Genomic DNA, 17,181 nt, shown 5'->3' with positions numbered 1-17,181 from the left:
AATACATATAAAATGCACACAAAAAAGTTTTGCTGTTTTTACTCAATGACCCAGTCTGGAATTACAACTATTAGAGTCGATGAGTGTTTGAAACCTTAATCCATCGTTCGAGAAGCCAACAAGGCAGTCTTTGCTTACCAGAAGAACAATGAAAAATATCTATTTGAAAAAGCAATAAAAGGCCATGCATTAAAGAAAAGCCAGTAGTGGCTGGTGGATCTATCGCTTTCATCACGGGTGTTGTTGAAGGATTCCAGCTGTGTTCTTTTAATGAACTGGGAAGTGCTGAAACCATACAGAACAAAGCACGGTCGATTATGCATTTTGGACACTGTTCCAGAAAGCCGCAGATACAAACAAAGCTAGAAAAATAACCACAGGATGTGTTCATTGCTCAATAGCCAGTACACAGTCAATTTTGTAGAGTCAATTTTACTCTAAAAAAGACTATATTCGGTCCCAGTCTAAACAGATGACTTTTTATGCTCGGAAGAGAGGGAAAAATATTCCAAAATGGGAGGGGAAAAAAACACTCAAGAGTTGGTGCAGGTTTCATAGTGGAATCCTCGTACCTCCATTTTTCATCTCCTTTTGGACACTTTAGTAAAATGTTATCTAGTCGAGCATAGCTCAATTGGTAGAGTGGCTGTCTATGCTGAAGGTTGTGGGATCAACCCTTGAGTGTTTTTTTTTTTTGTGTGTTTTACTCTCTTCTTAGTGTAAAGTTTACTCTGTTTAGAGTGGTACCAAATAAAGTAGTTTTTTTTTTTTGTGAAATATACTCTCTGAAATTTACTTTGGGTGGTTTTCACATCTGCCTCACAGTTTTGAGATCCGATGTTCGAATTCCGTCTGCGGGCTTTGTGTGTAGTTTGTATGTTCAAAAACATCCATGTTGGGTTGATTTGAAGATGCTAAAATTGGCTGTTTACCAGTCCAGTCCAGTCCAGTCTCTCACCAAAAGTCTTCTGGGATAGGCTCCGGCTCACCCACAACCCAGATGACAAGCAAAGTAGAACCTGTAATTTGTGAGTCAGAATTGTCTTCCTTTTGAGAAAGGGGCCTGGAAGTTGACCCATAAATTTGCAATTTTCTAAGATAAGTGCGATGCTAGGTCCAGTTTAGAATTTCTGCGGTATAGTGCATCACCTTCTCCAGAATTAAGTTTTCCCAGAGAGAAGAACTCAAAGCAACCTTCGATCTGTTAGCTAGTTTAGCCTCCAACTATCAACAAACCATCGGAATGGGATCATGAATCCAAGCGGCCCGGAATGAGCCTCTGCGCTAGAAAATCTGCGCCGGTCCTCAGGGACTGCGTGAGACGGGAGAACGTCCCCAGGGAGCCACTGCTATACTTCACATTAAGAGGAGTCTGCCGAGGTTGGTTGAGGCATCTGATAAAAGCAGAATAATAGCAGAACTCATCTGGCCTCAGCTTCCTCTGGGAGTAGCTGGAATGCAGAGGAAAAGGGGACGCTTGGGTTACCGCACTCATGTCTGCCACTGAACCATTATCCCGCGATAAATGGCCCGGGGATGTGTTGCGCGGCAAGCTAGTAGTCCAAAAGTTTGGCTTGGTTTTCCCAGTTTGGAACGGCAAATAAAATCAACATGGACGAGGAACACAATGATGGTGATAGAGCGCTAAAATACCAACAGTTATGTATGAACCCATTAATAGTATTAACCAGTTAACACTATTTCACGTTGTTTTAGTTGTGTGTGTGTTGGACCAAGGTTATTATAGTTCAACGGTAAAATGAAAGCTTAAAATTGACATTTTTTAAGACATTTTCGTAAATGAAATTCGTTATATTCATTGTGGCTCGGCTGGTTCTGCTAGCTAATCGCTAGCTAGCTAATGATGTGTGAGTCCCGACTAGGAACAGCTAATATGAGTTGGCAGTTAGTGCCCAAACTTCCAACACACTTTAAAAATATATTCTAAATACATTATGCAGGTATCGTTACGTCCCTAATTAATCACAGTCAAAGTTTGAACTGTGAGAATTATTATGCTATAAAAAACGCAATTTGCTATTTCTTTGGATCCATCTGAATAGCACATGATAGGCTGTTTAAATACGTACAGCTGGAATTTGCATTCGGACCCAGTTGCTTCTTTTTTTTTCCACGTTGGAGAAATGCCATGCTAAACAAGTTGACGTACCGGGCAATAATCAGCGCTATACAACGGCTGAGCGCCTCTGTTTGTTTATGGAGTGGATTTGTGGCTAGCGCGTGAGGCAGTTACACTTTACTATCTCTTAACTAATACGATCTGTGTGGGTTTCGGAAAATTACTATATGGATACATCTATAACTACCAATGGGTTAATGTAGGTGGTTTTACGATTGAGTTCCGTTCCTACAGCGGCAACTTAATCCGTGGGTTGGAATGTAACATAGTCTGTTATTTACCTACGCTAATGTAGCAGTAAAGACATAATACCGCTGCTGAAATCATTTTAGTAACATTCCGTGCTGCGATTCATACCCCCGGACTCCATCACTGTGAGTCTTGCGTGCTAATCACTTGTCCACTGTGCCGCCAGGGCTGATGCTATTTACACTTTCCTAAATAAGTCAATAAGCTTTAGATATGGTCACATTTGTCTACCGTCATGACTTGTCAGTTTTGTCTTGCTGGCAGACAACAAGTACGAGTTGTGTAATTCCCGGTGTCTATTTGCTCGCAAAACGAGCTGTAATGAAAAGCGTATAATAGCGTAGTATCCTCCAGACGCTAAGTAATTACTTCATTCAGAGCATTCTCTCACACACACACACACACACACACACACGCGCCGCCTTTTCATTGGATTTGCGGGCCGGGACTGAGAAGGGCAAGCATGCATCGCCTCTGTTTGGGATGCAGGAGTCGTCTTTGGTCTTTGTGCCTTGCTGCCCGCCCCGTTAAAGCTATTCTCAAGGATAAAACATACCTCGCTAACTCGCATAACCCCTGCGGCCACTGCTGCAGCAAAACATTGTTTGCGCTTCTGTGAACCTGAGAGGAGAAGCCGGAGCTTAGCCATGTGATGTATGGAATTCCATCAGTTACACTAGCTGTCCTTAAAGGCGGGGGACCGCAGCCTTACCTTTGGAGAGGAGGGGCAATCGGGCGGATGTGATTGCATCCTTGCTGATGGGGCTGAAAGCCGACTGAATTCAAAGGCTCGCAAGCTACTTTGAAAGTAAACGTGCCTAATGAGCAGCGAGCTGTCAACGGCTCACACAGGGAAAATTGTTTTAGTTGTGTAGCATTTAATGTTGGCGCGTCCCTACAAATGCGTAGAGACGAGGTTAATTGGCAGATGAGAGGGAACATCCTGCCTAGGATTTTGAAAGGGATGCATATTTGCTCGGCTTAAATGTAAATACGGAGCCAGTCAAAAATGTCCTTTGTAATGTTCATCCAGTAAAGCTGAATGCAAATACCACTCTACAGACTTAAGCTCACTTTACATTCTAAATTTGCGAAAAATGTGATATTAAAAACGTCATTTGGAGAGCTGAACGAGCTTCAGCTTTCATAGTATTCAAAATATGTGGGGGTTCAGCACATTAGCAAGAACATTTTTATATGCCTTGGCTCAATTGGGGAACACTGCAATAAACAACAAACTGAGGTGGATGGATGGACACATCACAATAAAATAAAATACAGGGGGCTTGGAACACATCCCAGTGGGACGCCACTTTTTTTTTTTTTATATTGTCATATTGCTTGTTATCTCCACAGATGGGACAGCAGCGATGGTGGGAGCAAGAGATTCCCGTGGACTGGACGATCAACAAGGGAGAGCTCATCACACATAACCTGACCGAGCTCATCAAGCCTGAGTCCTACGAGGTGCGCCTTACCCCCATCACCCGTTTCGGCGAGGGCGACTCCACCGTGAGGATCGTCACCTACAGTGGTGAGTGCTCGTTTTTAATGTACGCATTAATTTTGTACCACAGAAAGATTATTGGAACGAAGAATGCAACTCTTTCACTTGCACATAAAGTAAAATCACCTTCCCTCACGTCTGTCACCAAATATGGCTCTACTAGATTGCAAATCGACTTTAAAAAATTGCATCGCTGTGTAAAGAAATATATATATTAGGGGTGTCAAAATGATTGGCTTAATTTTGAATTCAAGTTCCTTTAATGCCTCAAAAAAATTTTTTACACACGATTAATGACCGCCTCTAACTTGGAAAGCCTATACTGGAGGAATTCCAGTCGCAACGCAGCAGACACGTCCACGACAAAATCGATGTGCAGAATTTCACAATTTACTTGATGTTAAAGATTAGATGTGAAAAGAAAAATGCACTGAGCTGTCACCAACATCTTACAAATGCAATTATGCCATCTACTGGCAGAAAAATGACCTAAACACAAATCAATATCGCACTCGTTTTTTATGTATATATAGATATATAATTTTTTATTTTTTTTATTTTATTTATACACTATTCACTATTTGAGGAAATATGATCAGGGGTGGAAAAGCAAAGCGCCATCGCCGCGACTGTTATACTTGAGCAAAGTCACTAACTTTGCGTTAGATTAACTCCAGATCACTTTTCCTGTCATATTATTCAGGGAATCATCAAAAGTTCACCCTGGCATGAGGCATCGCCGCGTTCATCATGTCGCGGATGCGACAGATTATGTATGATATGCAAGAGAGAGGGCCGGGAAAAAGTGAACTCATTAAAATAATTACAATTGCATCTAACACCGTCAGTCACCGGGAGACAGCTGGGAATCAGCTTGCTTTGCTCCTTTGCCCGTTTGAGCTAAATGAATGTTGATCAAGTGACTCATCGCCCTCCTTCCGCCGCGACCTTTATTGCCTGAGTCAGGTCTGCTTTCTTTGCACGAAGAGCTCGGAAGCACTTGAACACACCGCGTGAGTCAAACGTTTAGTTGGGTCAAAGCAGCAAACAGATCAGCAAGTGACTCAACTTCCCTCCCCGTCACTCAACTTTAAATGACATTTTTGGGACATTTTGGCGCAAAACGGAGCCTGAAAATTGAGTAGGATTTTGTAGAAAAAAGAAATACACAGGATTTTTGTGGTTTATATTGGTTAGTCATTTTCCACAATAAAAACGACAAGGAGAAGAGTTTTCTACCGCAATGTCGTTACCAGATCCGTTTGGTACGATGGCATCGTTATGTGTTGTGTGCTGGGAAGGGTTATCTCGGGTACACTACACACGATAAGTGTGTGTGCACCCGAGTCGTCGTTGGCTGAACTCAACCAGATTGAACGCAATCAAAGAAGAATTGAGGCTAATTAGGACGGAGCAGAAGGAGACGCAGCCCAGATAGAAGGAAACAAAGATTTCTTCTTTTTTTATTCATAAAGTGAAGAGGAAGAAGACGAGAGCCTTCCCCTCATGTGCGAATCGCCTGCCCGACGAGAGACCGGACTAATTATCACTCTAGGGCTGCTTCTGTTCTCCCACGCACGGTGTGGCGTCACGGGCTAATGTAGGTCTGAGATGAATGCACTCCTCTCGCTCAAGTCGTCCCGCAAGACTGACACGGAGAAGACGGTCCGGGATCTTCTGCATATTGTCACTCTCGTTAGCACATTTCTTTTTTTTTTTGTCATCACGGTTACTTTAGCAAAAAACCCAAGTTGTAGTTAAAGATGGTGTTTGCATTCTGTTGGAAAAACAGATCCCCGTACACGTGATACATATGTGCCGTCTTCATAGGATTGCATTAAATATACATCTGGGTTTTTTTTATTATTCAGAATTCACTTTGTAAATATGGAACTAATGTTTACATATGGTAGACTTGTGTCTTTGAACTAAGATGGTTACACTTTCTACCTAGAAAACCAACACAAGCACAACATGGACAACATCAACTCGGGATGTAACGATAACGGCAATATTGTGATATCACGATATTTAAAACTGCCACCATTTCGTCGTCATCATGTCACGATATTAAAAGCAGCACGTGTTAAAAAAAGTCAAGTTGATTTCCATTTGTGCAGTTCTAGCACCCTCTGGTGGCATTTTTTTTTAGTGCAGCAGACTTTTTACAAAGCATGTTTTGGCCCTCTAATCTTATCTAATTCAAATCCACGCTAATGGTCAGATGAAGGGGAACGTAATATGCTTGTGAAGCGAGTCAATATGTGGAGGAACTTAATATGTGCGTGCATTAGTAAATAAGTGCCTCGATATTGTGCTTTTTTTTTTAAAGTATGAGCTTCTTCCTGTTTTTTTTACAATATTGTGACCTTTTACAAATTGACATGTTTGTTTCTCGAAAGATTGCCATCTTAAGACCATAACTACGCGACATACATACAAGATTTTTGGAGGGTTGTTTAGATTCTTTGAGTAAACACCACAGTGAAGTTTTAGCACCGAGGCTTAGACTTCAACGAGCTCGTTAAAGGCTTTTTTTGTGGGGGGGCAGGGGGTTGGAGGAGAAAAGAAAAGTAGTTACGGCGTCCCCAGCTGGAGCATTGATGGATGGCTGTGTCACCGCCGCACAATGACTAACTCAGCACCTGCTCAGACGACATCCTGGAAGGAGGAGTACATATTTAAACCGTTTGTTTACACTGGGACGGCTGCAGTGCAACGCTTACGCAGCTCAACATAATGCCTACATACTCGAGATAAGAAATACTGCAGCGGAGCTTTGAAATGTATGCACCCTCATCATCTTACATCTTCTTGGGTTTTTGTTGCTGTTTTTTTGTAAAAGATATGACAAGAATCCAGGGTCATCATTATCAAATGCAGACTTTTTTTTTTAATTGTATTTGTTTTATCCATCCATCCATTCATTATCTTACTAATAGCAAAAATAGGCAAACATAGGCAAATTCTTGAGGCCAGAAATTTCCAAGAGGGCCACTTAATGGCTCACTTTGTTTTTTTACACTTACGTGGCAATTAAATCATTCAAACCCCAAAACGTGTAAATACTTCACTTTTAATACTACTTGTTTAGTCCTTCACTCCCAAAAACTTATTTACATGTGTTTTCATGTTTTTTTAATGCAACATCATATAGAAGGCTTTAATGCATCTTTTGACATGAAAATTCTGACATGCAATGGTAGTTATTACAAAAACGGTCAGCAGGTGGCAGCAGAGTATAAGAGATTAGTCAGGGAAATGTTGCAACAAGTTTTTTTTGCCAGTGTTTTAAACAGGTTTGTGAATAATGATAAAACTTAGCTATATTCTAATGCTTATTGCTGCAAAACGGAAACAGATACAAATATACTTTTTTTTCTTAAAGAAAGAAGAGACTCTAATGTTTCTTTTGGTATGTTCCATGTTTTTATAGCAATAGAACATAATGTGGGCAAAATCAGTCAAAATCCAGTAAAACAGTTGGAAGCGAAGGGGGTTGCTTCAGTGAAAATAGCTGGGAGTGAATGAGTTAAGAATGTCAAAAATGGGATTTGCCACATTTCATCTTCATCATTTGTTAGTCAATTTAAGGTACAGGGTTCACTATTCACATTTTTTCCTGTGGAGGCCACCCTGTTTTTTTGCGCTTTCCGAAAAGCCCTGAGATGTCACACATAGCCCTGGCTAATCAGAATGTAGGAATTGGTGTCAAGGAAGTATATTGAAGCGATACATCTGGACTGTGGTAACATCTTTGGATGTCAAGGGCGAGCTACTTTTAGCCCTGTGGATTGTTGGCAAATGTTACAGAGATTCATGGCCGCATATATTTGCTTTTGCTCTGTTGAGAGGCTATTAAGAAGCTCAAGCTAACAAACGACAAAGGCCCTGTCACTGATTGACAATTGCTATTTTTTCTGGTTGCAAAGGCACATTAGAGTCTTCAGACTTACTGTATTTTTATTTGTAAAAAATATATTATTGTGTAAAACAAATCTTTATTGTGTGTATACTTTAGCATTAGCAATAGTTCATTTGTTTTTGGACCTTGAATGTAAAAAAAAAAAGTGATGCTGCATTTTGCCTTTTTTTAGTTAGTTTAGTGAAGATCAACTATTTCATTGTCTTTACTATTTAAAGTGGTTAATTTTCTCTTACATTTGTATGACTTAAAACGTTTAAAATGCTTCATAAAAAACGACCCGTCCAGCGAATAAAGATTTTAGTGTCAGCAAAGGACATTAATCCTTTCTCCGTTTTGAAGCTTGAAATGATTATTCTTCGTCGCGTTTCCGTGACCATAAAACACTGGTAAAGACATATTAATTACATGCACTCACCAACCAATCATCAGAATTTTTTTTATATATTTTTTTGTGTTAAGGTCAGTACAATGATTCATTTTCAGCGAGCAAACACTTGAGTGCACACAGCAGTAAATTAAACACACATACACCCCCCCAACTCCACCCCCGCACACCTCCTGTGAGCTGCTGATTCAGTGCTGAACTCCATGCAGCACTGTTTGTGTTATGTCATTATGAGTGGACGTGCGCATTCTTTGGACAAGTTTATTATCAGGAAAGTGTGCGCAGTCACTATTTAATGGCGTCGTAATGAAAGGCGATTGCTGGAAAAGGCTTTCTGGCACGCTTTTGCATGTAATGTTAGCTCTTTACCAGCCAAAGAAGCACATTTGATTCGCTAATAGCGCACTGGAGGACCATTGTGTGCTAGAACTACTGTTGAAATCTAGTTCTGGGGTCATTTATCTTGGCCAAAATCTGTCCCGATAGTACTTCAACAAGGCCCAAGAACAATTCGGGTGAGGTCTTAAAAAAAAAAAAAAAGGGGGAAAATACTCTGAATAATTTAACTAAATTATTGCAAATAAATGATAATAAAAAAATTTTTTTTTTAAATATAACTAGAAATAATTAGGACTTTACCACTGTTTGCACAGGTTATTGATAGATTATGATGGGGAGGCTGATAACGGATTAATAGCATTTACATTCATCTCAATGGAGAAAGATAATTATAAATGTTTGAATTACGTATCTCAAGGCACCACTGTATCTGTACTCCCCAGCACTAGCTCGCTAAAACGATAAGCAATTTTGGTATCACTTTTTTTTTATTGTCATACCACAGCGTGCAAAAGCGCCGCGGAACGTTTGCGTTGGCGAGCGTCTCCATTTCATCATCAGTCATCGTGTGAGGCTCTTAGTCCTCTATTTTAAACAGCGTATGGTGCGAAATAGTTGCGTCAACACTCGCCGTGTGTTCCAGCCCCGTTTTTGTTTTCACTTATCCCATATAGTTCCTCGCGTTAAATTCCAAGTTAAATCCTATTTGTGGGTGTGTGAGTGTGTGCAAAGTAGCAGCGAAGTAGCCTCTGGGCTCCCTCGGCTTGATTTCCTCAGTGGGAAAAGACGCATTGCCTGAGCAGTTACATTAATGCGGATTATAGCAAATAGCGAGCAAGCTGCAGGTAGCAACAACCAGAAGAAAATAAATAATAATACGTGACCACAAAACATATTATCTGTGAGCATGGTCGTGGAATAGAGGAAGGGAGGGGGGGGGAGGTGTGGGGAAAGAAAAGCCCAAGGCTCTGAGTGGTCATTTAATATATATTTTTTGCGGCACCAACCACCTTCAAACTGCACACACACTTGCTATGCTGCAGTGCTATTCATTCTGCACAGTCCACTGTGGTTTGGATTGGCAGCATAAAAGATTATTAAAGCATTTATATGGCGAGCACACCCCCACAATTGCGGCATAAACACGCTCAATGGACACTTTATTAGGTACAGTACTCCTGCACAGTGGAGAAAGTTGAGAGCTGGAAACCATCCGCCCGGGTGTTTGTCACCTCCATAAGTAAAGAGTTGCTGCATAAAAAATAAAAAATAAAATCAGAAATGAATATAAATGAATGCTGTACGTATATACGTACATATATATTGGAGGGGGGGGGGGGGGGCAATGCCAAGAGGGATGCATGTGATCCCACGGAACGTGCTTTTTTTTTCTTTCTTTGCTTCACTAGAACTAGAAGTGTAATTGTACATCCACGACAGTAGGTGGCAGTGGTGGTCTCGTTGTCACAGTGCACGCAGGGAGAATTAGCTCCTCTGCACTTAGAACAGTTTTATAGACAAATTATATTATTTATAGTCACAGCGGAGAGTTGGGTATGGAGGGCCAAAAATAAATAAATGCATAAAAGTGAAAATAAAAAAGGATATAAAAAATATATAATTCAAAAGTAAAATACAAAAAAATTATACAAATAAATAAGTGAGAGTAAATACAAAAATAAAACAAAATTCAAAAATAAAAATATTAAAGGAAATGTGGAAATAAATACAAAAATAAATCTATAAATAGAATTAACTATCAATCAATCAATAAAATCGCTCTGCTCTGCTATTTATTTATTTCATTCTGCAGACAATGTCAGCATGAAAAGCGTCATGAAATGTTATGCAAATGAGGGGTCCACGGCCGCCCTCATGTGGCCGTTTTATGATCAGAAGCTCGAAATGAGAAATTAGAAGAATATTGTAAAAAAAAATTGCCATTAATATTGTGTAATTCAAAGGGAAATTACTATACTTTATTGGGATATAAATGTATTTATTTTAAATTATCTGTCATTGTTTTTTGGCAAATTTTATGTACTAGCATATACACATATATACACATAGAGTATATACACATACGTGTGTGTATACATATCTTTTAGTACATAACTCTAGTATTGGTTGCCATTATAGCATGCAGGTGTACCTAATGTTGTGTCCAATGGCTGTATATTGTCGACTCTGTTTTCCCACCAAAAAGCTACATTTCCATAAATCCACGCAGCAATGAGCAGCCCGAAGCTCAGCATCCACCCTGCATCCCTACAGGCTTAAGGACAATTTTTTCCTTAGTCGGGATGATTTGTTATTACTGGCTTTAATTGTTTGGATTCTAATCAATCCCAACGCCTCCCTCCTTTCTTTTAGCGGCTGGGGAGCGTCCATAAATCATGCGGCTACATAGTTTTGTGCTTGAGCTGCTGCATCACATCTATTTGGTCGGTCAGCCATCGATCATTGGAAAATGCTCATGAATCTTCCTGGCAGGTTAAATGCTGTTTACTCTGCCTGGAAAACATTTTTTTTTTTTTTAAAGTGCAGAAAAACTGACTCTTTGCAGTAGCCTGCACCTTTGTGACGCTGCCTTCACCAACGGGCTGGCAACGTTGTTAACCGTGCAGTCGTGAACTGAGAAAGAACGAGCGAGTGATTTAATGTGATTAGCGGACGCAATGCTGGTTCATTTTGATGTTTTAGCGCAAGTATGAAATCTGCTTAGCGCTCCAGATGGGAGTCACCTTGTACAGGAGAAGCGGCAATGCCGCTAAAAGCATTTCTGAGAAAGAAAACAATCCTATTAAAGTGGTCAGACTGACAGACAAACATTTTTCTGCCATTGGAAATATAATTGTACCTTGACTTAGAAATGCCCCAACTTACATGTTTGTGTGAAGTGAAGTGGATGTCCTTGCATGTCGAAATGCACTTTTAGGCGGGATAAATGGATGGATAAAATTCATTCATTCAATCAAACAAAATCAAGGTAAATAATGTCAAAAAAATATATATATACTGAGCAAAGGAATTTGTGTGCAGAGCGATACTGTCACCTAGTAGCGCTTTGTAGATATTGGTATGCATTGTTGTTGTGTGGCAGATAATGAATGTATTTAGCATCTGCTTGGTGAAATTCATTTGTGTTGTAGAAACCCTTTTCCAGCCCTAAAAAAAAAGAGATGATTTTTCACTACATTTATGAATACTAGCTTCAAATGTTTCGTATTTTAAATGGCTTTTGTACAGTATTGTTTATTAGGAAGGAAGGGATTAAATGCTGCCATCTCACGCCCCTATGTTAAGAATGCCTTGAAGAGTTGAAAGGATTGTTTTTGTCAAATTTTACAGGATTTCTTTTAGATCATTTTATTTCAATTTACATTGATTAAATTCAAACTTTTTTGTACTTCCAATAATCTATTTAATTGCATTAATTGTAATTTTATTTTAAATAATTTAATGTAATTTTTACTTTTTTATTGTATATATTTGTATTTCATTTACTGCATTTAATTGTATCAAACTATTTTTTGTATATAATTTCATCTAGCATAATTTTATAAAATGTTACTTTATTTTATAAAATTTTGCTTTAATTTTATTTCATTTATTTCACGTTATACAGTTGTATTTACTTTGATTTAATTTATACAAAAACCTTACTCAATAATATAGCTCCCCTTCGAAGTATTATTCCAAGACTGAAAATTATGATTTGATGACTGCTTTTTTTATTACATTTCTAATGCCTCTCTTTTGCTTCTGTGTTCCACAGCTCCCATCAACCCGCACCTAAGTAAGTATGAAGCCTCACACATTATCACTTGTACAAAGTAATCATGCCCCTGAAACATTTCCTGCCAACTCCATACGACTGGAATCCATTTTTTTCCAAATACGAGTGATGGATAGCTGACATAAACGGAGTCATGTGATTTGCATGTATAAGTGTTTACTCCCTAATGGCGTTCTTCTTCACTGTTGTTCTCAACTTTACAAAATCACACACTTCAAATGATTGAGAGAGTAGAAGTGCACTGCACTGCTAGGAATATTTATTCATATTTATATGGCTTCTTTTTTCTTTTTTTTTTACACGATTAATCACCAACATCGCTATAGGAATCCTTAAAGTCATCTCCGTCAATTCAAGTCCCACTCAGTGACAGTATGAATGGTTGTCTATCTTGTTATGTATGTATGTCTCTTTGAGTGGCAACCAGTCCAGGGTGTAGTATGCAAGACTTACGGTTTACGTAACAATGTACAAAGAGTAACAGTGTGCTGATCCATTTGTGTTTACAGTAAACATTTTTATTTATTTATCATTTCGCAAAAGGCATCAATAATCATGGCCATGAAATTACATTATAAAATGAACCTAAATCCGCCACTTTCTGTAGGCATAAAAAGCAGGATTACAGCAAATGGCATTCAATAATAATCAACAAAAAAATAAGATGTGCTGAAATACAGTACTTCCTGTTTTGTTCTTCTTGCAAATCTACAGCATCCCAAACTAGATTGTGCTGCCATCTAGTGGCACCCAAAATAAACAAAAGTTAGACCAAACCTGTAATGGAGGAAGTTTTATTGTAAATAATTATCTGTGAAGTAGCACAGAAACACTGCTATAAAAAAAATGTATCTTTCATGTCCAATCCAAACGCCTGCTGGGAAAGAAGAACAAAAAAAAAACGGTTCGCCCACAAGCAGGTGAGACCAGGTGAGAGGTCCCCGCGTGCTCCTGACCTAGCGCCCGACCACTTTCCGCTTCCTCTTCCTCGGTTCGCCCACGCAACTCACCTGATTTGCGGCTGCCCACGCCGCTTCGCTCAAGGTCATGACTCCGCAAAACGGCTGCGAGCTACGTGTTAATAAATCAATGAATATTTAGCAGAAGCAGCCGCCCAGTATGCAGAATGCTAACTGCTGCTTCTGCCGAGGACACTGCCGGGCAACTCCGTGTCCTCCGGTTAGCCGTTTAGCTTTGTTTCTTTGTGCAGATTACGCCGCGGTTCTGACTGTGCCGCCCCCTCGGTTGTGAGCTACGTTTTCTGTCAGCTCCTTAGCATGTTGTCTTTGTTAGCCTTCGCTCGACTTGGCATTATCTCTTGATGCACTTACTCCTCAGTTAGACACAGTATGTGAATAGAATTTTTAAAACGGGTGTGTTTTTTAATAGGCAGGTCAGGTTTAACCAGCACCACCAATCTCATCATATTTCCAATAAGACTTGATTGTTTTGCTTTGTTTATTAACAATTATATTGTTAATATCGTTACTAATGCTAACAGCTAGCTGCTAGCCGCTAACGTCAGAGATTTGTGCCGTGCCATACAATGACTGTGTAATTAACTAGCGTCCTAATTTAGCGATTGAATACGAGTTTGGGATAGCTTGTCACACTATAAAAAAAAAAGCATAATAAAGAAATCCTAAAGGTCAAAAAGGTAAGTCAAGCTGGCCATCACGACGCGACCCAACTTCAAAGTAAAAGTCTACTAAGGCTATTTGCACAGTTTATTATTTGGTCAACGAGCTACTCAAACTACGGTCGTGAGAAGCAGGGTCTTTAACTCATTCACTGCCATTGACGGTTATAGACGTCAAAAATGAATTTGAACTATTTCTATTACTTCAACATTTTTTTCCACTTTTGTTAACAAGAGTATGAAAACCTAGAATTTTTTTTATTGTACATTTAGAACAGATGAGTTAACTCGTAAGTCATGCAATTAATTATGATTTTAATCGCCCCACGCTCCTAATTTTTAATTGTAATTAATCGCATGACTTCAATTGTTAACTCGTGATTAATCATAAATTTGATATCTGTTCTAAATGTACAATAAAATAAATTCTAGGTCTTCATACTCTTGTTAACAAAAGTGGAAAAATATATATATAATAGCAATAGTTCAAATGAATTTTTGATGTCAATAGCCGTCAATGGCAGTGAATGAGTTAAAATCACAGTATGGAACCATAATTAATGCCATACACCTACACTCCTCGTAACACAATTTAATCAAGAGCTGCACATAATTAGAAGCTGTGAGCTTATGATTGAGTACAATCATCATGATTTCTGTGCAGTCGCACACACACACACACATGAAGACAGAAATAACGTGGCAAATCCCTCCATTGTGAGCACTCCTTTCTCAAGGAAACCCACCACGTGAGCTTGCCAATGTGGCAGTCAGCGCAAGTTCACGTCTTAATTTAGAAATCTGTTCGTTACATCAGGTGGCGTAATTAGGACTTTGCTGTTGTACATCCCCCTGAGACACACACACACGCACACAAACTGGCCGCAGGTCTCATGAATATACAGTACACACACACGCGCGCGCACACTGACTGTACGTCTTTAACTCTCGTCAGGAGAGTTCCACTGCAGCTTTGAGGAGGAGCCCATCTGCATGTTCACCCAGGATAAGAACGACGACTTTGATTGGACGCGGCACAGCGCCGCCACCCGCGACACCAAGTACACGCCCAACACGGGGCCCAGCGGCGACCGCGCCGGCTCCAAGCAGGGTGAGTACGACCTCCGCTACCCCAAGTCGGTTGGCTGCCATTTTGTTTGGATTTGTAACATTTTCATGAATTCTATCAATTGTGTCACACTGTGTTCTCCCGCCAATCAATAAGTGGCTGATTAATGCATGGGCGACTGGCTCTCCTTTCCCACATAGCAGGGCATGGCTATAAGTGACGTGTAAATGTGTATATATTTTGGATGGAATTTAATTTTACGCTCTTTAGAGGGGGAGTCAACCGTAAAGATTTCTTGACCTAGTCTAAACATGACATTCTGATTAATATTACATTTGTCGAATATGAGTTATGAAGCAAAATCCAACCATTTTTATCTATTTCAGAAGGCGGCCCATTTTGCCACTTGCTGTCGATTGAAGATGACGTCACAGTTGCTCAGGGCTCAGGCAGCTACCAATCACAGCGCACCTGTTTTCTGAAGCTGGGCTGTGATTGGTTATTAGTGGCAAGTGGCTGAATTTTGCTTCATAAGTCAAGTTTGACAAATGTAATTTTAATCAGAATGTCATGTTACACTAGTGAGGTCACATATAACAAATTATTGTTAAGAAATGTTAACTTCCATCCAAATTTAGCTTTTTTTTTTCAAAATGGCCACCTTCTGATATTGATTTTTTTTTTTTTAATGCTGGATTTTGCTGCTTAACTCTTATTCCACTAACACAATATTAACCAGAATACCATATTTAGAATAGTGGGGCTGCATAGAACATATTATTGTCAAAAAAATACATTTTGGGTTGACCTCTTTAAGGTGCTGGAGTACTGCAATGCTTTTTAGGCCAGAAAAGGTTGCATCACACATTTGAGGCCACATTCACACGGATCCCAGCTGGGTTCTATCTTACGCAATCCATGCATAAATGTATGCATTTGCACTTGGCGAGATATAAAATTAGCAATGATGGACATGATTTATTTAAAGGCTTTATTTTTTTTTTTTTTCAAACATGTTGCTATAAGTGCCACTATTTAAAAAAAAAAAAAAAAAGCAAGAATGCAAGTTTGAATTATTTAAAGTTTGAGCTGCATAATGGATGCCTCTGCCAATTTGCTCGACGCAACACAATCACAACAACTTGCATGCCTCCCTCGCCGTGGTTACCTCGGTTACCGTGCGTGGTGTTTAGCATGCGGCGAGCTCATCAGCTATTCAATAGCGGAGATGAATAGAGGATAAACAGAATTGAGGATATGAGGTTATCTGTGACGCCACTTTGAAAGTCTGTGGAACTCCAGCAGCAGGAGCAGCAGCTGAAGCAGTAAATAATGCATCAGCTCTAATCACCTAATGGTCTCCAAATGTCCAGCATTTCATTACTGGCCCCGGTTCCTTTTTGAGAATAATTATATGAGATTCAGCCCGGAGAGATTTTCCATTAGATTTTTGGCTGTCAGGGGGGGGAGCGGAGCTGCTTTGGTTTCCTCAACTCGGCGTTGTCATGGCTGCCTGTGATCGATAATGGCAGCAAACTCGCAAACATATCCAAGACTCATCGTTAAAGACGAGATAAGAGAAGTATTTGTCGTAAATGCAAAAAGATGCATGCCTGAAAAGTGATAAAGACGTAGTCCAAAGTGAAGAGAAAAAAAAAGTCAAGCTATGTTTTGTTGTTGTTGTCTGAAGGTTTCTATATGTACATCGAAACATCAAGGCCGCGCAAGGAAGGGGATCAGGCGCGGCTCGTCAGTCCATTTTTTAACATCGCCCCCAAGAGCCCCTACGGGATCACCAACCCGCCGGCCTACTGCTTCGGTTTCTTCTACCACATGTATGGGAAACACATAGGTAAGATGCACGCCAGTAGCCATGTCTATTCATTTGTTTGCTGGGAAAGACAGTTTTTTGCTTAGTTAGGTGTGTTCTCAAGCTCTTTTGAAATCGTATATAGCACCCCAAGGATTTTTTTTAAATTCATGTGAAATTTGGTGGGCAAGTCTATCCCACAAAACAGAAGTCTGAAAGGCTGCCATTATGGTTTTAAGCAACCAATTTAGTATCCGTGAGGTTTTGTCTTGTTACTAACAAATCGAAGCCACATATATTAGACAGATGGTTGGGG

General features: G+C 39.8%; 1 protein-coding gene across 3 annotated transcripts in view; it reads left to right on the top strand.

Annotated features, from left to right (window-relative positions):
* LOC147158617 (MAM domain-containing glycosylphosphatidylinositol anchor protein 2) overlaps nucleotides 1-17,181 on the top strand; it is a 223,234-nt gene that overhangs the window by 185,213 nt on the left and 20,840 nt on the right. For all 3 annotated transcript variants that reach the window (XM_086060428.1, XM_086060426.1, XM_086060427.1), the window contains 4 exons: nucleotides 3,746-3,923; nucleotides 12,327-12,347; nucleotides 14,942-15,097; nucleotides 16,746-16,907. In XM_086060428.1, coding sequence (XP_085916554.1) covers nucleotides 3,746-3,923; nucleotides 12,327-12,347; nucleotides 14,942-15,097; nucleotides 16,746-16,907 — 517 coding nt within the window. The remainder of the gene's footprint in view (nucleotides 1-3,745; nucleotides 3,924-12,326; nucleotides 12,348-14,941; nucleotides 15,098-16,745; nucleotides 16,908-17,181) is intronic.

Source organism: Leptonotus elevatus, chromosome 18, assembly GCF_054856555.1.
Source record: "Leptonotus elevatus isolate MCC_2025b chromosome 18, RoL_Lele_1.0, whole genome shotgun sequence".
NCBI classification, from domain to species: Eukaryota; Metazoa; Chordata; class Actinopteri; order Syngnathiformes; family Syngnathidae; genus Leptonotus; species Leptonotus elevatus.
The sequence above is the reverse complement of the archived record's forward strand: the minus strand, read 5'-3'. Positions and strand labels throughout refer to the sequence as shown.